General features: G+C 38.3%; 1 protein-coding gene across 1 annotated transcript in view; it reads right to left on the bottom strand.

The window, feature by feature from the left end:
• Window positions 1–5895: 5895 nt before the first annotated feature.
• The window catches only part of Mgam2 (maltase-glucoamylase 2 (putative)), a 102258-nt gene continuing 80902 nt past the window's right edge, over window positions 5896–27251 (bottom strand). Inside the window, exons 38-49 of the mRNA XM_052172841.1 lie at window positions 21680–21813; window positions 21401–21435; window positions 21184–21300; window positions 19985–20133; window positions 19805–19889; window positions 19168–19224; window positions 18648–18772; window positions 17435–17523; window positions 14616–14665; window positions 9764–9937; window positions 8319–8484; window positions 5896–8012 (exon numbers count right to left, since the gene is read on the bottom strand). Coding sequence (XP_052028801.1) covers window positions 5896–8012; window positions 8319–8484; window positions 9764–9937; window positions 14616–14665; window positions 17435–17523; window positions 18648–18772; window positions 19168–19224; window positions 19805–19889; window positions 19985–20133; window positions 21184–21300; window positions 21401–21435; window positions 21680–21813 — 3298 coding nt within the window. The remainder of the gene's footprint in view (window positions 8013–8318; window positions 8485–9763; window positions 9938–14615; window positions 14666–17434; window positions 17524–18647; window positions 18773–19167; window positions 19225–19804; window positions 19890–19984; window positions 20134–21183; window positions 21301–21400; window positions 21436–21679; window positions 21814–27251) is intronic.

The raw sequence follows: 27251 nt of genomic DNA, 5'->3' as shown, positions 1-27251 counted from the left end.
GTAACCCAGTCACAAAAGAACACACATGGTATGCACTCATTGGTAAATGGACTTTAGCCCAAATGCTTGAAATAAACAAGTTACAATACACCCAGCACAGGAATCTCAAGAAGGAGGACTTAAGTGAGGGTGCTTTGGTCCCTCTGAGAAAGGGAACAAAATACTCACAGGAGCAATAAGGGAGACAAAGTGTGGAGCAAAGACTGAAGTAAAGGCCACCCAGAGACTGCCTACCTGGGGATTCATCCTATAAACAGTCACCAAACCCTGACACTACTATGGACAACAAGTGTATACCAAAAGGAGCATGCCATAACTGTCCCAGGAGGGGCCCTGCCAGAGCCTTACCAATACAGAGGCAGATGCTAGCAGCCAACCATTGGTCTGGGTGTGGGGTCCCCAATGGAGGAGCTGGAGGGTGACCCAGAGGAGCTGAAGGGGTTTACAGCCCCATGGGAAGAACAACGATTTTGGCCACCCAGATGCCCCAGGACTCCCAGGGACTCAACCATCAACCAAAGGGTACACATGGTTCCAGCCAAAAATGTGGCAGAGGAATGCCTTGTTGGACATCAGTGGGAGGAGGGGTCCTTGGGCAGGTGAAGGCTCAATAGATGCCCCAACAAAGGAAAATCTGGGGGGGGGGAGTGGGTCAGGGGGAGGGACATATATGTGACTGCAGGGTTGGAAGGAGGGGTTGGAGGTCTTTGGAGAGGGGGTAAATTGGGAAAAGTTTAACCATTGACAATGTAAATGAAGATGATATTCAATAAATAAAACAATAAATTAAATTATAAAAAGAAGAAGAAGAAGAAGAAGAAGAAGAAGAAGAAGAAGAAGAAGAAGAAGAAGAAGAAGAAGAAGAAGAAGAAGAAGAAGAAGAAGAAGAGGGCTTAGCCACATACTGCACAGCATCTGAGCTAAAACACAACAGACACAGGAAACAGAGACAGACAGATCTCTATGAATTCTAGACCATCCTGATGTATACAATAAAGTCAAGGCAAGATGCTCTGCTGATAGATACAGCCACTTTTAAATTACAATCTCTTCCTTATTGTTAGTGTTTTGGTTTTTATTATTATTATTACTTTTATTTTTTTACAGTCTAATTGTTACCTCTTTTTGGTCCACCCTCCCACAGTTCTACCTCCCATTCCCCCCCTGCTCCTTCTCCCCCCACCTGCAAGAGGATGTCTCCACCCCTAACCCCACCTCACCCCCACCCCACTATTCCCTCACCTCCTACCTCCCCACCCACACATTCTACCCCACCCCACTCCACCAGACTACCCCACTCCACCAGACTACCCCACTCCACCAGACTACCCCACTCCCTGTGGCCTCAAATCTCTGGAGGGTGAGGTACTTTTCTCACTGATGCCAGACCAGACAGGCCTCTGCTATATATGTGTTGGGGGATGGGGAGACTTGCCAGCTAATGTATGCTGCTGGTTGGTGGCTCAATACCTGAGAGATCTCAGGGTTCTAGGTTAGTAGCGACAGCTGATCTTCGTAGTCTAAAATTCAAAATTACACATTTTTCCTTAAAGGTACTACTGTTTAGGTTTTTACTTAAATAAGTAGGAATTTTCTTACTTGTGCCCTCCGCCCAGCCTTTGATCAGGAATTTCAGAGCTATGCTAGCCACTACTTCCTACCTAGGGCACCTAGGGCGGAACTCTAGCCCATTGTTCTCCAGGGACCTGCAGTTTCTTGAGAGGCACCTGACACCAACCACCTAGGGAGCAAGCAAACCAGTTCTGCAGACCTGTTTCCAGGTTTCCAGCCTTTGGGGGAAGGGCCCCCACCCTCCACCCCCCTCCCCCACCTATATATTTCAAGAACCACATTAAACTTTGAGCATTGAGCAGGAAATCTTGTCTCGGCTTCATGTTTCTCTCGCCACTCTGTTTCTATCCGCAGCTTTCCTTCCAGGGAACCTGGTAACCCGTTCGACGTAGCAGCTGTGGGCACCTACACTTACTAATTTAAAAAATAAGTACATTGGAGAATGGATGGAGAGAAGGTTTATGGGGCATATGGGGAGGGGGGATCCGGGAAAGGGGAAATCATTTGGAATGTAAACAAAGAATATAGAAAATAAAAATATTTAAAAAAAATAAAAATAAAAAAATAAAATAAAAAATAAGTACAAAACAATATTAAATTTACATAAAGAAAAAAGGGGAATACAAATATATTTATCCACATAATGTATGTTTATAGTTTCAAATTTAAAGAAAATGCTTTTTTTTCTGTTGCCAAAAAGCATTTTGCCGTAGGAAAGAAAGATATATTCTCTTCATCAATGTAAGGATCTAGAGTTGGAGTTAGGGAGAAGTTGTTTGCTTTTATCTTTCCAGGAGAGGAAAAGTATCTAACTAAGGAATCCAGAGACCACTGTACAAGAAAAATATCTAAAGAAAAATAATGTATCATTAAGAAAAGATATTACAAAAAAGAAGTAAACTAATATTGTATAAAAAAATAATACTGTTAAGCTTATTAACTGTATTGTATGTTAACTATCAGCTTTGCAATGCAGAATACAAATGCCTTTCATTTGAGGAGATAAAGAAATCAAATAAACACACATGGTGAAGTGGAAACTTGAAGGGTTCTTTGGAAAGTCAGTTGTGTTGGATGGTGTTTTGCTGGGGTGAACATGTGAAGAAGTGTTTTCCTGAAGTGAACACTGGGGAAAGACTAAAGCAGGCATGTGAAAGAACATGCGATGAGGGATTCTTTGCTAACAACACGCATGTGTTGGGCTGCCTTACATTGAGAAGCTGAGCTGCCTTTGGGTTATTTTAAGTTATGATCTAGGCAGAGAAGAGCTTAGCTATATAACCAAGGTATTAGTAAATATTTTGAGTCTGAGTTTTATTTCTAGGAGTATGGGGCTGGGAGAAAGAGCCAGTCCTAACTTCAACAAAAACCAGTCAGCACATCATATTGCTTATGTGAGTGATACCTGTTAACATTTACTGCATCCAAAACTTAAACTGAGTCATTTATAAAATATTTTATATTTATTTTTGTTAATCGAAAATAACAATGTATCTACTACATTTTAACATAAATAACATCTTTGTGAAAAATACACACATTTTGAGGCAAAGACAAAGAGTAAGAATGGTATTGTTTTACATTTCATAAGTCTTTTTAATGACTTGTACCTTTTTTGTAGCTGTTTCTATGTTTACCAATTGCAATAGAACACTGAAAAGTCTTTTAAAACTGCCACTAATGTACCAGTAAGACAAAAATACTAAAAGAGACAAATAATAACTTGGTATTATGAAAACATATGTGATACTATTGAGTTTACAGAAAGTCTGGGATACTCTACAGTTTTCATACTACATTTTTAGAATACCATTCTGGGGCTAAACCTTCAATAGTGCCCAGCTGGCTATATTTAGTAATATTCATGAGTTTATTGATGAGATAGACTTAGCTAAAGAGGGAGTAAGTCGAAGATGAGTCATAAATTTGAATATGAAAGACCAGGGCCATTCAGGATGTCTGTAGGAGAGACATCACAAAAGATAATAATAGTAAAATACAGTAAAAGGATAGGTTCTAAATTCCAGTGCAGCATAGGCTGCCTTGTGGGGCTAAGCCTTTATAATCTAACCTCTGTTAAAGTAAGCTGTAGTTTGTAGGCACATCAGAGTCCATTGTTTGTGGGAGTAGTAGGGGCCTAAAACTAACTCATAAGATTGGTTTCAAAATTCTAGAGCACTTTGGTATCAATAAATATAGAGTAAGTTGAGTATTCTTAATCTGAAACTTTAACACATTTTACATACTAATTTTAAATACAATCCCACAAGCAGAAAAACTTCTCACCTTGGACTTGGCTTTATATGTAAAATTTAAATGATAACTAAAATTATCTTCAAGCTTTATGTCTAGGGTATACTAATGAATTTCCTGTTTAGATCTCACTTTGTATTGGCAGATGTTCAGAAACACAAAATATAAACTGTGAAATTTTTCTCATCCCAATTATTTGAGAAGAGAAAGGCTCATTCTGTGCTTATGAAACCTGTAGAGTATCATCAACACCAGAGTAATTATTGAAACTATACCCAAATTATGTTTCTAACACTTTTAATCATGTATTTGCTTTCTTTAATGGTAAATGCTATATATATAATTTAATGAGTTCAATGCTTGAAGTTGAGATGTATATAAATCTATAACAATAGTAGTTTCTATGTCTATACTAATAGCTGGAATTCTTTTGAAAGCAAAAGATGGTTTTACTGTGTATTCTAGTAAGCTACTCTATATACAGACATGATAGAATATTTCAAAATCAGTTTAAACTATTGCTGTAAGAGATGTAATTTGAGCACCACTGGGGCTCTCCCCAATATTGGATCAGGCTTGTAACACATGAAAAGAGTAGGAGTGAAAGTATTATATCAATGACACTTGTAGCAATAATGCTCACAGAATGTGGTATGGTATGGTATGAGATACTAAGATTGCAAATGAAGGTATGTATCAATCAACCAGCAGAACCATAGAAATAATAGCTAGCATAAAAAATAATTTTGGTATGTATTTTGACATTAAGATAAGCACGTATACATTCTTTGGTAGGAGTTATGTTTGAAATAGAAACATCCTTATACATGTATATTTTTTGCAGTTTTCAAAATACCTATGTTTTGGAAACCAAGTTATCCTAAAGACTTAGGATTCACAAAGAGGTGACAATCTTGTATCAGATGGGGTTCTAGCATAACAAGTGATTCTCAACCTGTGGGTCATTACCAGCATATGGATGGCATATCAGATTATCAGCATATCAGATATTTATATTATACAATTCATAATATTAGCAAAATGACAGCTATGAAATAGCAATGAAATGGTTTTATGGTTAGGGGGTCACCACAACATGAGGAATTGTATTAAAGGTTCACAATATTAGGAAGGTTAGGAACCACTGCACTAGAACTTTGAATGAGATAATGACAATTAGCATTTGGAGTAGTATTTGGAGTCAATGGCACACACTTTGACTGCTGGTCTACTGGAAATGGTAGCAGTTAAAGTGTAAGTGATCACATTTGTTGTATTAGTGGCAGCATTGACTATATGAGTAGGTAAATAACTGGTTTCTGTGTAATCAAATGTGTTTCTGTAATTGTGAAAGCTATATCTGACATTATTATGGCATCTGGATTCACAAGGTGTATGCTGATGCCCATGGCACTGCTGGATTTATTTCTTTCAGTAGTGTTTCCAACACATTCTGCATTGTATGTAGTATTGATGGTGAGAATACATGTGATTCATGGAATGAAAGTATTGGAAATGACCTGTCAGAAATAACTAAATTTGTGTGGTTTATGTTGAAAATACATGTAACCATTGAGATAGATGCTGTAGTAAAGTTGTCAGTAGCTTCAACAGTACTATTTCTGTTATTCATTCTACTCTCTGGGAAAGGTATGATTATACTAGGAACACTAGAGTTTGCTGTGGTAGAATCTATAGGAAATGGGGTTGGTATATCAGTAGGAGTAAAATTAATTGTAATATTAGGAAAGTGTATTGTATAAGGTGTGACTGTGGTACAAAAAGTTGAATTGGTGCCATCAAGAGTAGCACTCACAGAAAAAAATGTAATTTTATCAGAATATATGGTACTTCTTGTGACATCAGCAGTATGTGTTCTATAAGGTGTACTCCCCATAGGTGTAGAATCACTAGCGCTATCAGTAACAGGAACTATAAGAAACACAGTTGCTATATCTGGAAGAGAAGAGATGACTGAGACATTAATAGTACTTCTCTCAGTAGCTGTCAGTATGACAGGAATGATAGCACTAGTGCTAACAGTAGTAGGACATGTAGGGAAAGGTAAAGTTAACTCAAGATTGTGGTATTAGTTGTGTTGTCACCAGTAGTTGTCTTGGTACCTGTGGCTGTGACAGGCATCACATCACTAGTGTTAATAGTAGGAGGACTTGTAGGGAAAGATAGGTTTAAGCCAGGAAATGTGTTGCTAGTTGTATTGTCAACAGTACTTGTTTGAGGAGTTGTGGTTGTGACAGGAAACACATTGCTAGTGTTAGCAGTAGGAGAATTTGTATGGAAATGTGTAGTTATGCCAGGCAATGTGGTATTAGTTGTATTGTCAACAGTACTTGTCTCAGGGGTTGTGGTTGTGACAGGCATCACATCACTAGTGTTAGTAGTAATAGGAATTGTAGGGAAAGGTGTAGTTGTGTCAAATGTGGTGTTAGTTGTATTGACAAGAGTACTTGTCTCAGGGGTTATGGTTGGTACAGGCATCACATCACTAGTGTTAGTAGTAGGACTTGTAGGGAAAGGTGTAGTTATGTTAGGAAATGTGGTGTTAGTTGTATTGACAAGAGTACTTGTCTCAGGGGTTGTGACTGGTACAGGTATCACATCACTAGTGTTAGTAGTAGGACTTGTAGAGAAAGGTGTAGTTATGTCAGGAAATGTGGTGTTAGTTGTATTGACAAGAGTATTTGTCTCAGGGGTTGGGGTTGGTACAGGTATCACATCACTAGTGTTACTAGTAGGACTTGTAGGGAAAGGTGTAGTTATGTCAGGAAATATGGTGCTAGTTGTATTGACAAGAGTACTTGTCTCAGGGATTGTGGTTGGTACAGGCATTACATCACTTGTGTTAGTAGTAGGAGGAATTGTAGGGAAAGGTGTAGTTATGTCAGGAAATGTGTTATTAGTTGTATTGACAACAGTACTTGTCTCAGGGGTTGTGGTTGTTACAGGCATCACATCACTAGTGTTAGTAGTAGGACTTGTAGGGAAAGGTGCAGTTATGTCAGGAAATGTGGTGTTAGTTGTATTGACAAGAGTACTTGTTTCAGGGGTTGTGGTTGGTACAGGCATCACATCACTTGTGTTAGTAGTAGGAGAAATTGTAGGGAAAGGTGTAGTTATGTCAGGAAATGTGGTATTAGTTATATTGACAAAAGTACTTGTCTCAGGGGTTGTGCTTGGTACAGGTATCACATCACTAGTATTAGTAGTAGGACTTGTAGGGAAAGGTGTAATTATGTCAGGAAATGTGGTGTTAGTTGTATTGACAAGAGTACTTGTTTCAGGGGTTGTGGTTGGTACAGGCATCACATCACTTGTGTTAGTAGTAGGAGAAATTGTAGGGAAAGGTGTAGTTATGTCAGGAAATATGGTGCTAGTTGTATTGACAAGAGTACTTGTCTCAGGGATTGTGGTTGGTACAGGCATTACATCACTTGTGTTAGTAGTAGGAGGAATTGTAGGGAAAGGTGTAGTTATGTCAGGAAATGTGTTATTAGTTGTATTGACAACAGTATTTGTCTCAGGGGTTGTGGTTGTTACAGGCATCACATCACTAGTGTTAGTAGTAGGACTTGTAGGGAAAGGTGTAGTTATGTCAGGAAATGTGGTATTAGTTGTATTTACAAAAGTACTTGTCTCAGGGGTTGTGCTTGGTACAGGTATCACATCACTAGTGTTAGTAGTAGGACTTGTAGGGAAAGGTGCAGTTATGTCAGGAAATGTGGTGTTAGTTGTATTGACAAGAGTACTTGTTTCAGGGGTTGTGGTTGGTACAGGCATCACATCACTTGTGTTAGTAGTAAGAGAAATTGTAGGGAAAGGTGTAGTTATGTCAGGAAATGTGGTATTAGTTGTATTGACAAAAGTACTTGTCTCAGGGGTTGTGCTTGGTACAGGTATCACATCACTAGTATTAGTAGTAGGACTTGTAGGGAAAGGTGTAATTATGTCAGGAAATGTGGTGTTAGTTGTATTGACAAGAGTACTTGTTTCAGGGGTTGTGGTTGGTACAGGCATCACATCACTTGTGTTAGTAGTAGGAGAAATTGTAGGGAAAGGTGTAGTTATGTCAGGAAATGTGGTATTAGTTGTACTGACAAGAGTACTTGTCTCAGGGGTTGTGCTTGGTACAGGTATCACATCACTAGTGTTACTAGTAGGACTTGTAGGGAAAGGTGTAGTTATGTCAGGAAATGTGGTGTTAGTTGTATTGACAAGAGTACTTGTTTCAGGGGTTGTGGTTGGTACAGTTATCACATCACTAATGTTAGTAGTAGGACTTGTAGGGAAAGGTGTAGTTATGTCAGGAAATGTGGTGTTAGTTGTATTGACATCAGTAGATGTCTCATGGGTAGGGGTTGTTACAGGGGTTGTCCCATCACTAGCGTTAGTAGTAGGAGGAGTTGTAGGGAAAGGTGTAGTTGTATTAGGAAGTATGGTTGAGAAAGTACTTGTTATTTCAGGTGTGGTTATGAAAGCAGAACTGGTCACAGTTTCAGTGCTAGATTCAGATGGATGAGGGCTTGTGGGCAATACAACAGTTGCATTTGGTGTGGGAGGTATAGGATCTCCATAAACCCAAGTAACCTCAGTCAGCTTTTCTAAGGTCATATTCTTTCCAGTCAATCCAATTGTTAGTTTCTGCCAAGAAAGAAATGATTACATTGGTTTATTAGAACTCATTAAACATTATGTTGAAGACACTATTCAACTTTTACTTTAACAAAAAATAAAAAAATATATTTTTTCTTTCTTAAAAGAGTACATGACACATTTGTCTCTACATATATTGGTCCCAGCTTACCATAGTAAGGTTTTCTCTGTGTAACTAAGTGCCAGAAATCTCTTTCTTCACATTTCTTATGTGTGAGCCATAATGTTCTCAAATGTTTACAGTTGTGGTTAAAAATAACATTTATTTTGACTTTTCATTTTGCCATTGATATTTTCCTTTCTGGACAGCAGATGAGTTTAATGTCCTCATTACTGTCAATGCTAAGATAGTGCCTGGCATATTAGAGGCATTGAATATCATACAGAGCTTCCCCAAATAGTACACTGTGATTTTCTGCTGCTAGGTTTATTAGTTACAATACTTTTACAGTAATTTTGAATCCAATAATCCAAGGATTTGTCTAAGTATGTAACAAAGAAGACCACAGGGACACAAGATCCGCATGGGTGCTCAGAATGGTCATTTTTCCAAATTCCAATGCTAGTAGAACATTCTTTTCTTCATTTGGAAGGAGAGACTACTACTATTTATTTCCAGTTCTCTAAACCATTCTGTTTGGGCTACTGCATCTGAATAGTTCTAAAGTTACTATTCAGATTCTAAAATGGCCATTACACTGGGTGCTATTCTATCAGTAACCCATCTTGCAAACTGTGGTTTCACTTGCTTCCAGAGGTGAGCCAAAGCTGTCACTTTCATAGTCTCAATAGTCTTATATTTCTGACATTATGTTTTGTTAGGCAAATAAACACATCTCATATTATGAGTGAATCATATTCAAGCAATAGTAGTAACACTTAATTGCCAACTTGAAGCTTAAAAAGAACCATTAATTTTCGCAGGACTGAGCAAACTGCAGGAAGAAGAAAGGGTTCACAGACATTCCTTGGCTTTAGCCTCTGAGAAAAAAAAAGTTTCTATGTTTTGTTAGGCAGCCTAGGAAAACAAATCTATTCAAACCTAATCCAATTCATTAGTAAACACAGCAGAAAGGGTGTCATCCGGCTTCAAATTTTCAATATCAAACTACAAAGTGACCACTAATGTTGTATTTTTTACCACAGTCTTCACAGATTTTCAGAAAAATGTGCAACCCTTCTAACATATATAACATATATAGTAGTAACATAGATAATTTAATAGAGTAATAATCTGAGTTCATGATAGTATTCCTTTCAGACGTACCTGATTGCTGGGCTCACTTGTGAAATTATTCTGGTTGAATTTCTGGTTGCTGTAGGTACAAATGACTTGTACCACATAATTATAGTTTAAACCCCAGATTTCAATGTATCCAATTTTCAGTGGATTTGTGTCACTCAGATACTGGTTATGTAGGATCTGGATTTGCAAGGTGTTCTATAAAAATTCATAAGGAGAAAACATATATAACACACATGGAGTAAACTATGTTCTATATTGCACTGTGAAAATATTTCAAATTACTTGTAATTGTTTTTGTTTCTAATATTTATTAAATATTTCATGGGACATAGTTCCCAAGTATTAGCCATGATAAATTTTATAATGTCTGAGACGGGTAATCTTGATTTTCAACCATAACTGGAGTCAACTTAAACTAGTTGGGCACACCTGGGAAGAGTTTTCTTGATTGGATTATTTGAAGTGACAAAACACATCCTAAATCTGGACAATATATCTTCTAATAACAGCCCACATAAAAAGACAAAAGTAAGCTGTTTTCTTTTCTTCTGCTTGCCTTTATGCGCTCTTGTAATTTATCTATGCTACACATGAGACATTTCTTTCCTGGCATTAGAACCTATTGCTGTGAGATTCCAATATAGGCTGAAGACGAGTTGAGATATCCAGCCTCATGAACTGAACAACTTCCAGATTCTTGGTTTGTCAGTCAGGAGACAGCCATTATTGGACTAGGCAGGCCACAGCCTAGATGCGAGTCTAGCAAATCCCCTCTATATGTGTTCTTGTGTTCTTTTTTTTTTTTTGGTGTGTGTGTGTGTGTGTGTTTATTCTATGTTCTATCAGTTCTGTTCCTCTGGAGACTCTTAATACATTGTCAAAGACAAGTTTATAAACTAAAAAAGGTTCTGTTAATTATTCTTGGTGTAATCACAGTAATTCTTACAGTAAAGCATTAATTATGTTCTTCAGATAAGACAATTATGATTGTAGAAAATGGAGTCATCCATTTTCATGGAGTTAAGTGGCATAGATGGAGTGGACTGAGGTTATGTTGGTATAATATAGTATCATAGTAAACTGTCACTGAATTAAGAACATATTCAAGGAATAGCAAATTGTCTAAATTATGATCAAGTATTTAAGCATCAATATGAGTCAAAATGAGATAAATTGTGAGTTGCTAAACAATTAAAGCAAAATGAAAATCACAGCAAAAAGTATTATGGGTGTTAAGGAAATGGAAGAAAAGTCACTATGGAAATGGAGTAGACATGAAGAGCAATAATGAAGACGTGGCACTTCAGAAGTCCTAGAAGGACGCTTGACTATTACACGCAGCAAGAATCAGGCAATTAATGGGGCCAGATCAACAAAGACTAGTATGGCAGGTGCTAAAGTAAACAGTGAAACAATACTCGTTAAAAACAAGGTGATTGTTGAGGCTTTCCCCCTACCCCTGCCATCCCAGCATAGCTGTAGCTATTTTTTCCATGCCTGTCAGCAATTCTCTATTGTTTCTGTAATATGCTTGCCAGCCATTTCATATTGTTGACAGAAAAATAACAAAGAGCAGGGCCAAGCAGACCACATACCAGTTATGTCCTATATATTCTGAGGTTTATTAATCTTAAGAAATTCCACATCCATAAGATCTTCTTAGGAATAATAAGAATAAATGTCAGTTAGCCAAATAAATGTTCTGTCTAGCTAGCCAAAATAACTTGAGTCAGAGCTGACCACCAGGCAGCACTTCCTGCACCTGCACATGAACTCACTGTTGGTTTTGTAGTTTTTTTTTTTTCCATTATATGCTGGGCCTGAAAAATGGTCAAGGTCCAGTCGTAGCTCCCAAGGTTAGGCTGTAACCCTGATCAATCAATCAGTCTTGGCACATGTGTTCAGTAAAATATTTTTGCTTAACTGAGACTGGAATCTGAGTGGTTTGTGTAGCAATTCCCGAACCCCAATGGTTATGACAATTCTATGGAAGACTAGGGAGACAGAGACAATAGAGTAAATCTGTGTGTTGCTTGATTCAGATAACATCAGAAAGAGAAATAAAAATATTCCATTATGTCTTAAGTATAACTAACAATATCAAATGTAATGGCACATGATTATAAACCCAGGCATACAGAGGGTAAGGTGGAGGTATCCTGCATTAAAATCCTATTGGGCTACACAGCAAGTTCAAAATCAGTCTGGGCAAGAGAAGATGGGATTCCATGTCAAAATAAATAAATAAAGAGCTAGACAAATGGCTCGGCGATTAAGAGAACTTGCTGTCCTTTTAGAGAACACAGATTCAGTTTTCATCACCATGCCAGGCTCACAACCACTTATAACTGCAGCTCTGAGAGATCTGAGGTCTTCCTCTGGCATTCTCAAAGACCCACACACATAAATATTTTTTATTAAAAATATACAATAAGGTATTTTGTGACTGGTTTGGCATACAGAACCAATGTGAAAATTCAAGGAAAGATATATAACTAGAAGAAGACAATTAGTGATTACCTTGTTGATTTAAGAGCTTATTATCAAATTTATTTCCATTTTGAAATCTACTTGGAAGAAATGTTCACACTACAGAAATGTGCAAATGCTACATATACCCCCTCCCACCACCAAGCTGGTTTACCAACCAAAGTGGCATTGACAGTAATCACTGAGACCCCAGGAAAAAAATGGGAGTTTCTTTTAATTTAGTATCATCTTTAGAGTGGGAAATGCCAAGTTTTAACCCAGAAATATGCATAATTGTAAGATAGGACAGGGGAGTATTGAACAAACATCTAATATTTGAAAGTACTGTTACAATTAATTCATACTACATTAGCCCATGTTTTAAGTTAACGGATACATGGTAAGCAGATTCTGGACATTGACTTAGAATAATTTACATAATCCTCAAGAGAAGAAGACAGATTGTCACTGGAATCATACAACATGTTGATGTATATTAACAGCATTGTTGCCTCTAATTATTTATTCTTTTATAACTCTCATTTTCCATGTGTTTCTTATAATGTTGCCTTTCTGAAATAGATATGATGAGCTCCAGCACCACACCCAGTTCTCCCCCAATTGGTTATATATTCTTGGCTAATGAGAAATTAGTCAACTTGATACAGAATGTAAATTTAAAATAAGAACTTGATATTTCCATTTCTACTTTTTAAAGATGTAATGATTGATTTATGCATATGTGTGCATGCACCTGTGTGCATTTATGGGCACTATACAGATGCAGATGCCTTCAGAGGCCAAAAACACTAGTTTTTCTGCAACTGGAGTTACAGGTAAGTACAAGCTGCCTGAAGGGAGTGATAAGAACCAAACACAGCTCCCCTGCAGAAACAGGAATCACTTTTAACCACTGAGTCATCTCTCAAGCTCTTTATGTTACAGGCTATTTGATCATTATACAGAGAAAACCTGTTTGTTAGCAAAATGTGAAAACTTAGATATCAGTTTGTCAGATGCAGTTAGCTGTATCCTAAAAAGATGCAGTTTGAGTGTTCCTCTAAAAGCCTCCATAGAAGAGGGCTTATGGGACTTATGGGGAGGGGGGAACCAGGAAAGGGAAAATCATTTGTAATGTAAACAAATAATATGGAAAATAAAAAATAAATAAAAATAATCACATTGAAAAAAAGAATACTAAAGAGTGGAAAGTTTCTGCCCATTTTAAGGCAAGTGGGAGAGGTCTTGTGTTCTTTGTTCTATCACCTGAAGCAAAATCATCTGGGTGCCCTTAGGGTACTCCATCTTAAAGATGGAAATTGCTGGGCTCCTACTTACTTGGCTTGGAGCTCCCTCACCCAATAGGAAGGTGACAATCCTGCCAAGAGTGTAGGAGAAGGAGCTTAGATACTTCTTTTATAAGCAATTAGATCTTTGATAGGGTCACTTTCTTTTGGTTTGGAAGAAGGAGCTCTGGGTAGGAGGTAGGGATTTTCTCTTTGAGTTTGTAGGACCGACAAAAAACAGATGGCAGAATATTGGTAAAACAGTATTCTAGCAAAGAGAGCTAAAAAGTGCTCTTGGATTTCGAGCAGTTCAAGAAAGGCTAGACTAACTTGATAACATGAGACAGAGAGAAAGAGATTTCTAAAGAGTCAGTTTAGTTGTAGAATCAGGTGTGTAAATAAATATTCTGTATATAGTTAAGAAAATAAAGTTACCTTACTAAGCTAGCATTTTTACCTCAGTTTATGCCTCCTATGTCTTTATTGGTATAAAAATTAGATAATGTAAAGATTGCACCTTCACTTCTACTTCATGATATTTCACCATCATGAAAAGTCATTCCCAGACATCCCACATAAAGTTATTTTAGCTCAGCTTCAGATCAGCTATGTGAGTATATCCAAACTCATCCAACCCTGGCACCAGACAGGTGACTCTCTGCAGATACATATGGTCCAGCCAGTGTAGATCAGATCATCTGAACTTTGTATATTCATTAATTCACTAAACTTTTGCTGTCAAATATTTTGCTGACAAGGAAGCCATCAAGTTACTAACTATAAAAGAGTATTACATAATGGATCACTTATGTAATATTTGTGCTTCAAAATTTTATCAGCTAGAAAACTTCTTATCCCTAGAAATAAGGTATACATTGAAGAATCCATTCCCCTCTTTCAGGATAATATGAGCTCCATTTTTTTTTTCAAATAATGTTGGTATTCTGGATAAGTGTAAAATAAGGACAGCTTTCTTATTTTATTGTCAATAACATAAACTGGGCAAGTGTAGGCAGGAACTATTTCTTCTTAAGATAATACATTTATATAGCTAGTGGATGATGTCTGATTTGTAGGTACCTGGAAAAGCATTTATGAACCCAATAAGGTAGTCTTACCTTTTCTGCTGTAAAGGTGGCCAAGAAATAGTTTCCTTTTTCATATGTATCTGACAACAAAAAGAAAAGAATAAACAGTTATCTGCTTCAGTTCTAGCAGATTATCTCATGCTGAGCCCAAAATATCTTAAATGTATCACAATGACCAATGAGTTACGTTTCATTCTCCTAATAAACAATAAGGATAATCAACAAGCCCTTACTAGCTTTGGTCCCTAACACTAAAGGAAAATGAAGTACCCCTTGCCATTTCAGGTTCTTATCTGGCATATGCTTTCTTACACACTGCAAGACCACCCGCCTAATGATGGCATCATCTACAATGTGTTGGGCCTCACATGTCAAACAGTATTTAAGAAAATATGCCACAGACTCTCCCAGCCTTCTCCCAGATTTCTCCCCCCAAAATATGCCAGCCTCTCAGGGTTTATTCCTTAATTAAGATTCCCTCTCCTAAAATATATGTAGCTTATATCAACCTAGCATAACTATAACCAGCATGACTATTTGACAAAAAACAAAACAAACAAAAATCAATAACAACAAGCAAACAAATGAAAAAAAAAAAAAACAGGACCAGTACCAAACATGGAAAATGACCACTTGAGTTAGAGTAGTCTGACAGATTTCTCCAAAGTATAGACTATTGCTGTATCCTTGGTTGCCTCTCAGAGGTTAAAGGTAAATCACTTTTGCCAAAGTTACCACATACTTTGGACATAGGACTCAGAGGATTTGAGCTGGATCTAATCTGAAAGTCTTCTTCCTGTGATCTAGCCTACATAGTACCAGAAATACTCAATAAACTGTCTAGGGAGGAAAGCAATCAAATAATCCTATCCAGCTGTGACCCTCAGTAATTAAAACTATAACTAGTATGGCAAGATATACCTAAGGTACAATAATAACAGTCATATCTTAGTGGTAACCAGCAGTTATCCAATCAGACTTCAGGTCCATTCAATAGGAGGGAAGTCGTATCTAGTACCAGAAACCTAGACAACTACCAGGGCCTAATGAGTTCATAGATCATAAAAAAGAACCTACTACCATAACTTTACTAGAGCAGTATAATTCCTAACTGCTTTCTAAAACTCATCTTTATACCCACAAATATGTGTAGCTCATAACCCTCATCAAAGTAGCTTCATTTTACAGCAAACAGACACCATAACAAAATAAAAAGAAGATGATGAAGAAACCAAAGAGATGGAGAAAGAGGAGGAGGAGCAAGAGGAAGAGGAGGAAGAGGAAGAAGAAGAGGAGAAGAAACAAATCTACAAATGGTCATAATGCAGCTCATACATGACAGATATAGATACAATACAACTTCTCAGGCAACATCTGGAAGCCAGAGCAGAAAGGTTATAGGAGGCAGGAGATAAAAAAAAATCTGCTGTGATATTTTTTGTTTCTCCTATAATGAAAAAGAAATTAATTTGTGAAACCTATAAAATATGGCTGCTAAACAATCCTTAAACAATGATAACACAATAGACTTGCTAATACAAAAAAGAGAAATCTCATGAAGTTACACCCCTGGATAAAAAAAGCACATGTTACTAATTCCTACTGAGGTGGGAAAATTTATATTCTCCTAGGCGTACAACCCCTAATTGGTTATATAACAAAAAGTAGTCAGCCCTGAAATAATATACACACAAGCCAGGTAAAATAAATTCATTGGGTTGTGCTAATGTGTTTATAAATGTGTGTGTGTGTGTGTGTGTGTAAAACAACAATAAAAGAAAAAGATGCCATTGATTTGATAAAGAGTAAGGGAAATGATGTGGTAAAGGTTAGAGGGAAGAGAAAAGGAAGGAAATGATATAATTATATTTTAATTTAAAATTTTATAATAAACTATTCTTGAGAATAGCTTAAAAACTTTAGAGTATATTTTTCATGGGATATTTCATAGGAATGGTGCTCACATGGAGTAATTCCCAATGTCCAGCTGTGTGTCTGCTATTACATTCAGCAAAAATAAACTAGGTTTACAAATTAAATTTGCTGTGTTTTCAGCTATATAAAAATTTAACATTTTCTTAGGCATATAACAACAGAAAAACAACGATAATACAACATTATACCTAATATGTGCTTTTTCTAATTATCTACCATTAAAGTTTTTGTGAGTATTTCGTGCTTGTAATGAGAATAAAGAAAACTAGATGGAAGAAATCCTTATATTAGTGAAGGAAATAGGCCATGATTTTAGAAAGTGTGACATTTTGCAAGATCAAAATGTTCTAGTCCAAAATAATAGTAGTAAATGTGAGAGCAAGTTAATGGCACTGTGCCAGTATTCTTTAGAAATGCCTGAGCAAGAGGGTGTTCCAATGATAATTACAGGTGAGGTGCCAGTTACCTACAATAAAATGAGTGAAAACTCATCCTGAAGACAGAAAGCATCCTCATGGTAGCTCTTAATTTCTGTGTCATCAAGAGTTTTGTGAATGTCCCTGTTTATGAGGGAAAAGACCTAAGTAGAACTCTGACCCACAAGGATGACTGATCATGATCAGCCTGATATTGGCGTGCATACTGTTTCATCAGAGTGGAATGGTTCTGTGAGGATAGATCAGCCTTGAATCCATGTCAGGCTTAGGAACTTGCAAGACTGGGGAACCAATAACTACAATAATTTCCAGTAGCGTATATATGAGCAAGCAAAGTTTCAGGAGCTCCCCAGACACCACTGACTTTTTGGCAGCAGCCAGCACAGAGATGTGGTTTTGGTCCCACCAATACATGCTGAGCTTCTCTGACAAAGTTACTCTGAATGGCATGCAGGCTCTCTGGGGGTTCGTACTCACCAATGCTTTGTCCATCATCCCAAAACAGCTGCCCTTCAGCCTTCCCATCATTATCCAAAGCAACAGTCAATCCCATAAAATTTTGTCGACTATAAAAAAAAAAGAAGTCATTATGTTTTACTTGATTGTGGGTTGTAGGAACAAAGAATATCTGCTGAAAACATTTCTTATCCAGAATCAAAACTCAATGTATTAATGTTCATAAAATGACAAAAATAGAGTGAGATGAAATATAGGATACAAGTCAGCAGACCATTTAAAGTTTAATGAAGCATTTGCCAGCTTCAACTTTCAATATTCAAATATGCATACTTTCCAACACACCCACTGTAATAGTACAGCAATATGATGTGACACCAATTTCTTAGTAACAGAATTCAAGAAAACAGCTATCCGGTGCCAGGGAATAAAACCCAAACTATGTAGGTTGCTATTCTCAGCCTTCCATGAGCTAACTCAACTGTTTCAACTTAACCTACCCAAGCTAATGTTTACCTTTAGTTCTTTAACCCACCTAGAACCCCTCCTTGTCTTCACACAGACAAATCCTATTTATGATTTAAGAGCTATCTCAGAGGCCTGTTTCAGGAAAACCATGCTTTTCATCAATGGCTGAAAGTAGACTGCCCTTGTGTGTTTGTGTGTGTGTGTGTGTGTGTGTGTGTGTGCATGTGTGTGCGTGTGTATGTGTGTGTCTGTCTGTCTGTCTGTCTGTCTGTTTTTAATATGCTTCTTGATATGTTTTCTTAATGACTGTGTGTGTGTGTCTGTGTCTGTCTGTTTTAATATGTTTCGTGATATGTTTTCTTAATGACCGTGTGTGTGCATGTGTGTGTGCATGTGTGTATGTTGTGAAATCTCTTTTTAAGTTCACCAATGTCAGCCTAGAAATGGCAACTACATTCCTATGCAATCGCTGCAAGTGAAGGTGCTCTTTCATATTCCCATTTCCTATAATGGAGAAAATGGGGAGGGAAATAGGTTTGTGTTTTCAAGAGAATTTTTACTCCAGAAAATTGTGCTCTCAACACAAGAGCACAAGCAAATGATCACCCAAGGATTAAATTCATGAACTTGCCTTCTAAATCCTATCAGAAGCTACCCATAAATTCCAACTAGTAAAACCCCTCTGCAATTTGGTTTCTATGTAACTTGGTTATTTCTCCATATACCCTGGTAAAGAGCCAAGTCACCGAACACTGCTTCATCATACCTGTGGTAAGTGTTCAATCCAGGCTCTTGTGAAGGCAGGATGTAGCCTCCTCTAATGTGAAGGTTGATGTGGTCGAGAGGAGCTGGCAGTGTTTTCCACTCACCTGTTGAATTGCTGCCAGATCCCTAGAAGGGATAGATAGATAAGAAGTGGTGAAAGGTAAATCAATTAAATGAGTTGTATATTTTACTAAAAATTCTTCCTTACTAGGAGAGCATGTTGGAAGATCAGCAAAGTATTGTAAACATGAGAAAAAAATCTATTTTTATTTTTTTCTTAAACCTTTGAAAACCGAACGCTTTCTGTAAATGTCTAGAAAAGACATACGGTAGACAACAGGAGATATAGGTGCTTATGTGTTTCCTATGTCTTTGTGCAAATTCCCATTTATACAGCTCTGGCTATGACTAGAAAGACTGGAAATTATTCCTTTGTCATCTGAGAACTTAGGAAAAAGTTTTAGCTACCTCTGTAGACTAAACAGCATCATTTGGTTCTTCCTAAAAACATTTCAACTCACCGTGCTGTAGTCATACCAACGGGCTCTGGGGAAATAAGCATAGACCTCAAAGGCATTCTGAAACAAAATCAGTGTGTCAGTATGAAAATCCAAATAGAAAGAAATATTGATATTTAAAGCACTTTTTATAGAATTAAAACTAAGATGAAATGTTATTAGCAATGTCATGAGTTTGAAAAATCTTAATATGTTTCAAAAATTCCTCTTTAAATATACAGAAAAATATAAAATAATATTAGATCATAGAATTCGAAACAAAAAATCAGTGTTGAAAAGTTTTTATTAATAAATGCCTTATGGTTATATATCTTCTTTTGATGTTCTATAAAGTTATTTGAAAAGAATAAGGTAAGCAAGACATGAAAATATATAAAATGGTTTTCCTCTGAAGATAGTGAGATGTCTCAGTAGGTAGAGACATCTGTTAGCAACCCAGAAAACATGAGTTTAATCTCTGGATGGCACTTAGTAGAAGGAAAAAACTGATTCCAAAAAGGTGTCTTCTAATATCTGTACATGTGCACACACTTAGAAGCTCAATAATTTTTTTTTAATTTTAAGTAAAATGATGTGTTTTTTTTCCTGTGGCTTTGGATCATGTGATTGGAAGGTATATGGCCTATGCTGAGAAACTCACACTGGCCAGAACAGGACTGATCAGGAGGGCTGGGCCCAGCATGAACTGTTGGTCTACATCCCATGTTGTATTGTCTTCCGTGAACCTGAAAAATCCAATATGATAAAGCTCATCCGTGTAACACAAACCAATATTTACAAATGTTCCCAGACCCACTTCTTGAGGAGAGGCAACACTCACTCATGAAGAAGTGGCCGGATGACAGTGCTGCCCTCTGTGTGAGCTTTGTGCATCAGAGTATACAGATATGGCAGCAGGGAGTATCTGATCCTCAACACTTTTCTTGAGTACTCTTCAAAAGTTGAATTCCAGGCCTTGGGGTCTTGTCTCTAAAGAGGGAGTAGGCGTGCAACAACAGGTGAGATCTTCTTCACTGCATTCCAAGAATCTCAAAAGAGGACAGCTGGACACTTCCTTCCCCCACGTGTAAGCCACATGTTACTTCTCTTGTCATTTCTAGCCTATTTCTTTCTGTTCCCTTGGCCACTTATAAAACTAGTATAAATGCTGCTCCACTTTTTCACCTATTCCGAGGTGATGAAGACAATGTAGCTTTGGCTTTGTGTGTGTGTGTGTGTGTGTGTGTGTGTGGTGTGTCTTATAGTCCTCTAGAGCACTGATTAATTTATTTTTTTGAGTAAAATGCCAATTCCATATTTGTTCAAACAGGGGAGCACATTAAATTGTAGTTAAATGTAGCAGCTAGAAAAACATTTTTTTTCTTGACAATAATGCCTGAAAGAAATGAAGAAAAGTGTACTATTAAGATTTATTCATAACCTTAGAGGTCTGAACTTTGTGTATACTCTAAAACATGAATGTCCTGGTGGTCTCCACGATTTGTCAGGAAATAAGAATGACACACTTGTTGTTAACAGTCCTTATAGGCACCACCCAGCAGTTACCTAGCAACAGCCAGACAGGCTTAGCTTACTACAAAAGGGACTGTCTGGCCCCTCTTCCACTCTCTTACTTTCTTACTCTAACTTTCTAACCCCTTTCTCTTGCCTTCCCCTGCCCCTATTTCTCTCCATGTGTTCCTCATCATCCTCTCCTCTTCTCTTTCTCTCCTCTCCTCCTCTTCCTTCTCCTTCTCTCTTCTTCTTCTCTTCCCCCTCTCTGTCTTTCTCTACCTCTTCCTATGCCCTAAATAAACTCCATCATACTCTGTCATATGGCTGCTGCCTCCGGGGAAAGGAAGCCTCAGTATGGGCTCACCGAGGCACTTCCCCCACCCTCTCCCACTCCATACCAGGCTCTTTAAAACATAGCCTCTTTCTTTTTATAAAAAGTTTTTATATAAAACTTGTAAATTTGAAATCAGCTGCGATTTGCTTTTTTCTACAATACATATGTAGCAAGGGCAATGACTGCCTCACCCTAGTCCCAGCCGTGTTGTGGTTCCTGGAGAAAGGATAAAAGGCTCCCAGCTGCATCCAGCGGATACACATCTCATATTCAGCATCTCCAAAGAACCCACAAATATTTGCTCCTGTCTAAAAAGAATCAAAATCAGAGTATCAACAAGGTATTCTTTCAAAACATACACAGATACATGAAATCTCAGTAAGGTGCAACGGTCCCAATATGACTTACATAAGGTATTCCAAAGAGACTGAACTCCATCATCCCTGCAATGAAATAAAATGGCCATGTTAAATGAAGACAGCCTTTGGGTAGGAGAGAGGAAGTTCAGCCTGAGGTTTTCTTACTTCATTAACAGCTCTGGGAGATTCCTGATAAACATACTCTGACAGAGCATTCAAGTTCAATTGCCTTTACTGCCAAACTAAACATATAAAGTATATTCAAATCATACACAGTGTAGTTCCACTCTCACCACCAGCAAAGGCCCCTGGGGACAGCCCCACACACCGATGATGGATTTCCCCAGCTGGTCCCAGGCAGCTGTGTTGTCTCCGAGCCAATGTCCTCCCCAGCGTCCAGAAGAGGGGAATGTGGAGCGGGTGATGACGATCCCTCTCTCTCCTGTCACCTCCTGCACAGCTCTGGTTGGGGAAACAAGGAGGTGGATTTGAAAATGACAGCCATGGGATTTCACTGCAGAGTATGCCGTGTGCATGAGGCAGTAGAGCAGTTGCACTAAGAATCAGAGAACTTCTTCCAGAAGTGGGGATATGAGCCACAAGGAACCTCCCAGCAGGGTGCAAGGATCTCATTCTTAAAAGGCCCAATTAACTGGTTAGATGTAGAGGATGGCGTGAGTGGTAAAGCAAGTGTCTATAGAACAAATGCTACACTCCAGGAACACATGAATCAATCCCTCATCTGTCACTGCATAATCCTCATGAGGGAATTTTTCTTGAGTTCTTATTACTGTTAGGAAACCCAGCACAGGTAGCTTCCAAGGATCATATAAATGAATATGTACATAGACTTGGGTTCTAAATGTAGGGAGTGGTTCTGATGCTAAGGCCCTGTTCCCCAACCGGTTCTATAGGCTACATCTAAATGATGGCATATATGCTTCTGAGTATTATTAGCATATTCTGTTACAGTTATATAAATATGGTTTTTATATAGGTACTCATAGTCAGGTTTAAAAAAAACTGCATGAGACAAAAATCAGTGGAACAAAAGAAGGACCTTAGTATGTTTTCAATACAAATGTTGGCTAAAGACAGTATACAGATCAGTGGACACAGATGCATGCTCCCTTACTGAATGCTCTCTGGGTAACTCAGAGGCTGGAAAGGAGAGGTATTTTCAGAAAAGGAATAAAAATCCATAGGCACATCATAACATGTGCATATCTGTGCTTGCTATCTCTCTGTCTTTCTGTATTGCTCATTGTCTGTCTCTTACTCTCTCCCTCTCAAACAAATACACACACACACACACACACTCACACAGACAGAGAGAGAGAGAGAGAGACATACACACACACACACACACAGAAAGGGAGAGAGAGAGAGAGAGAAAGAGAGAGAGAGAGAGAGAGAGAGAGAGAGAGAGAGAGAGAGAGAGAGAGAGAGACGCACATATCAATTAATTTAATTTTTTAAAAAAACAAGTGAAGCGTGATTCTGGCCTTTAGCAAAGGGTGTGGAGGAGAGAATCACCAAGCTGTGTGTCATTCATTAAGGAAACCAGGTAAGAGAATGGAGTGGGTAGAAAAGATGGGTCAGTCTGAAGCGTTTTCATGAAAGGAGTAGATGTAAGCTGGGTTCACTGCATTTCCTAAGAGGTCAGGGTAGTAAGCATGAATGACTGATAAAGCAGAGAACATCTAAGTGTATGGGAAGCATGGAAGTTTAAAAGTATAGCTCTTTTAAACTATTAAAGAATGATGTGTGTATGTTGTATGTGTGTTTGTGTGTGTGTGTGTGTGTGTGTATATTTGACAGTTTGAGGGGTGTCTGTGTCTGAGTCAGCAGGAGTAGTTTATGTCATGTACTCATGAAATGGTAAAAGGAAGACATCCTGCTAAGTGCTCGCAGCACTCAATTTCTGGATTCCTTTTGTCATTTAATGGCAATGATAGGAGGTGTGGCATTGGCTAACTAGGAAGTGGTATTAAGACTGTGTACCAATCTAAAACCAAGGCCCGAGTTCTAACCCAATACAACAAACAAATGGCAAGGAAACAAAGGCAGTTCATAGAGGAACAAGCTCCCCTGAAAGATCATTTGTAGATTGTGTTTCCCCAGGGAGGAGATGGAGTGGATGGGATCTATGTCAGATAGGATTTCTGTGAGGAGAGAGGAGTTGCCAAGGAGAGGTTTCAGGAAGAAACTAAAGCAAAGATTCCATTCATATCTCCTGTGTGCTGCAGTTTGAGCTCTTCAAGTCCCCTCTCTGACAAGAGAAAATCCTGTCCTTCTAAGACCCTTCAACTGTCACTTCTATGAAGTTTTCCTGGATTGGTTCAGTTGATCACTTTTCCTTCTGGTTGTTTGACTTTTCCAGAGGAGGGACTCCTCTACAGATTACTTCTTATTCTTCCTCACATAGTCTGAGGTAAGATTACACTGGAGGATATGAAACACCTGTTTTCTTATTCCGTAGGAAGAAGTTGTTTTCTTCAAAAACTAGTTTCTGCTTGGTCAGAGTGCAAGGAACATTAAATGCTTTTATATAGAACACCATAAACTTGGAGTTTATGATAAAAAATTCAACTTCCTGACCTTGTAGAACCTTTATGCAAAAGTTTAATCCCCTCCCCTAGTAAAGCTTTTATTTACACAAAGACCCCCTGCATTCTTGGAAATTAACTACGGGGTAGACCATCTCTTTCCTCTTTCCTTTATCGCCTTTGGGCTATTTTTTTTTTTAAATTGGCCAATCATGAAAGACTGAAGTTTGACAGCAGTCAATGGGGGAAGACACAGTCAACACCTGAGTCAGAATAAAAATATATATATATATACTTCCTGCCTGTCAGTTTCAAAGGAAACTCCAATTCCCCAAACTCCAAACAACAGTCCAGCTGTCCAGAAATGAGTTCAACGTGGACTATAGGAAGATTTCTGGCAGTTAGATAAAAGCCAAAATTCTCCAGAAATGTGTGAAACTGATTCCCTTCTCCCAAAAGCAGTCATTTCCTTACCTCTGGTAAAGGGACATACAGTTCTCCCATTAACAAACACCTGTGGTGCCTATCAGCATATCATAGCTGCCAGGCCCCCCCTGTCCCCACTCACACATGCATCATTTATTTCAACACCTCACACCTATCTCCTGCTCCCCTGCTGCTACTCATCCACTCACCCTTCTTGTAACCCAGCTTTTCTTACTACTCTCTCACCTCATCTCTCATGCTGTGTCCCTCTATTCTCCCCCACTTTTCTAGCCCTGGCAATATCCAGTTTGTTTTTCTCTCTTCTCTGTTCTCTTCCAGATGCCTCTGGTTGTTCTCTCTCATATCTACAAACAAACAAACAAACAAACAAACATGCCCCTTCTCTTAACCACATAATGGAGCAGTCATGTGATAAGTTTATATACCACCCCATGTATACCCTCTGGATCAAAAGTAAAGTTTTTGCCATGTCCAAATGCTTCAGTTAAAGGGTTCGTGTAAGGTCTTTCTATGTGACCCCAAACTTATATCTGGCAAGAGGAAACTAGACCCGTGTAAATACAGTGACATCATGAAAGAACAGCTGAAAAATGAAAAAAAAAGAGTAAAAATTTAACAAAAATGTTTCTAGGAACCGTGATATCGCTTAATATCCTTGCCTGTGGATAGCTCATCGCAAACACCCTAAGTCCTCTAAGTCCAAGAAATAGGAAGAGAGGGCAGAGGACACAGAGACACTGAATGAAAATGACCGTAGGAGTGGATAATATCTTTCTATCCTGTAAAACAAAAACAAAAACCTAAACAATTTGATTATGACTCTGGGAGGTGGGATTATGTCCTCATTGTTACCCTTAGAGCTCAGAGGAGGTTCCTGCACAAAAGAAGATCTCAATGACTTTTTTAAATTTTGATAAGAGAATGTTTACAGTGAAGTCTGCCTTAAACAACCAAAACCTGAAAAAGGACATCTGTGAGATTTTTCTTCAAATAAAATAAACTATATAGGCAGAACAGATGAAAGAAACCATTTCTGAACTCAGAAGCCAACAGTCAATAAATGATAAAAATCATCTGCCCCAAAGAAACTATTAAATCTTGTCTAGACAGTGAGGCTTGTAACTGTCTCTCTTCAGGATACTCTCCCTCAGCCCATTCCCCAGGACCCCACAGAAACCCAAAGCTTGCAGCTCTTAATCTCACCGGGCAAGAATAAGACCACTACCAAAATTTTGAGTTAAATTTGGAGCAAGTGTTAATTAAATACTGGCCAGAATAATAGACTTTGGCCAGGTCCACTTTGGATTCCCTCCAAAATGGCTACCAGCTATGTTGGCCAGATGCTTATAAGGCAAACTCACAAGAATATATACTTCCAGTCTTTATCCTCACATATTTCCTGCCTTCCTATCTCCTGCCTAAGTGAGATCAATCACCCCCAGTGTTGTTGGATCAACCAAACACCTCTAGGGACATGAGAGCAGGTAGCTTGTATCTATATGAACAACAGCCTCCAACTTTGTTTCTAATCCAGTAGATGTCCTTAGGTGATGGGCTCACAGGCTGGAGGCATTTTGTTTTATAGATCTCTTTATAGTCCCAGTAATTAAAACTTGAAGCATAACTTTGTTCCTCACACAGATTCACAGTAAAATAAGAAATCTAAATTCCCTTTCGCTTTTCTTAAAAGTATTTTTCCTCAAACCATTAAATAGTCTCTTCTAACATCAGTTCTCCAGACAGCTTCTGTTCTGAGGGCTCCTTGTCGACATGTTTTGACTCAGAAGACAGATCAGGACTGAGAAAAAATTCCCACCTGTAGAGAATTAGTTTTCAAAACTTAAGCCTTGTGCTGGCAAGATCACTTGGGGTAAAACATTTGGCTAACATTTTAAAAGTGATTCCTGGAGGAGTAGAGCCATAGAAATCCTTGTAAAGGGCAAGCATTTTCTGGGGCACCTTGAACACTGTGTGGGCCCAGGCTCAGGGACATTCCCAGAGAAGAGCATGAAAGCCCAGAAGCTTTGTTAGAGTGCAGAGAGAAGCCAGAAAGGAAGGGAAGGCTGCCATTTAGTCTCCTAAATTTGCATTTACTTCCCCTTGGCAAAGGTAAAGGACTAAGAGGTCAGGCACTCAGTGTGGCAGAAGCAGACCTTAGATGAGCATCTCTCACACTCCAGGCCTTTGGACAGACTTTTCTTAGATGGTTCTCTTTTTAAAAACTGACTTTAGGAATTCTTTCTTTGCCCCTTGGAGATCTTTTATTGAAAAGCCTATGTCATGGGATTTAGAATCAGAATTGTCTTCCCAAGGCCTGAAAAGTATCTCTTTGAAATTCAATCATTAGGGAAGTTAGTAGGCCCCAACCCCCTCAGGCTCTAAAGGGGAATGGGAGGCAGCCTTAAAGGAGCCTACAAAGACCAGAGAAAACACCTTTTTTAAAAAGTAAGGCCAATTAGCAAACACAAGCACGCGCACACAGACAGACAGATAGACAGACAGACAGAGACACAGAGGTGGAGACAGAGATGTGGGGACAGAGGCAGACACAGAGACAGAGAGCTCCTAAAACCTCCCCAGACCTTAGTTTCAAAGTCCATACTAGAGTAGAGTTTGGTCTCTTCTGTTGCAGGGCCTTTCCGTATCTTTCCCATTTTTCATCACCTTTGTTTAGTGAGAATTTAATTGAGAAACTCTCTGATCAGGGATTGATTGAATACTGATTGATTCTATTAGCCTGTAGGTATCTAAGTCTCTAAAGGAAAGGATGGTAGTGGTGGAAATATGAGGAGACAGAAGAAAGAAAGGGGAAAGAATGGGAGGGAAAGGGAGAAGAGGGGAGGGGAGAAAGGGAAGAGAAAGGAAAGGAAACTGATGGCTGTAGAGAAAAGGCGCTAATCAAAT

This window comes from Apodemus sylvaticus, chromosome 2 (genome assembly GCF_947179515.1).
Source record: "Apodemus sylvaticus chromosome 2, mApoSyl1.1, whole genome shotgun sequence".
Classification (NCBI taxonomy): Eukaryota; Metazoa; Chordata; class Mammalia; order Rodentia; family Muridae; genus Apodemus; species Apodemus sylvaticus.
The sequence above is the reverse complement of the archived record's forward strand: the minus strand, read 5'-3'. Positions and strand labels throughout refer to the sequence as shown.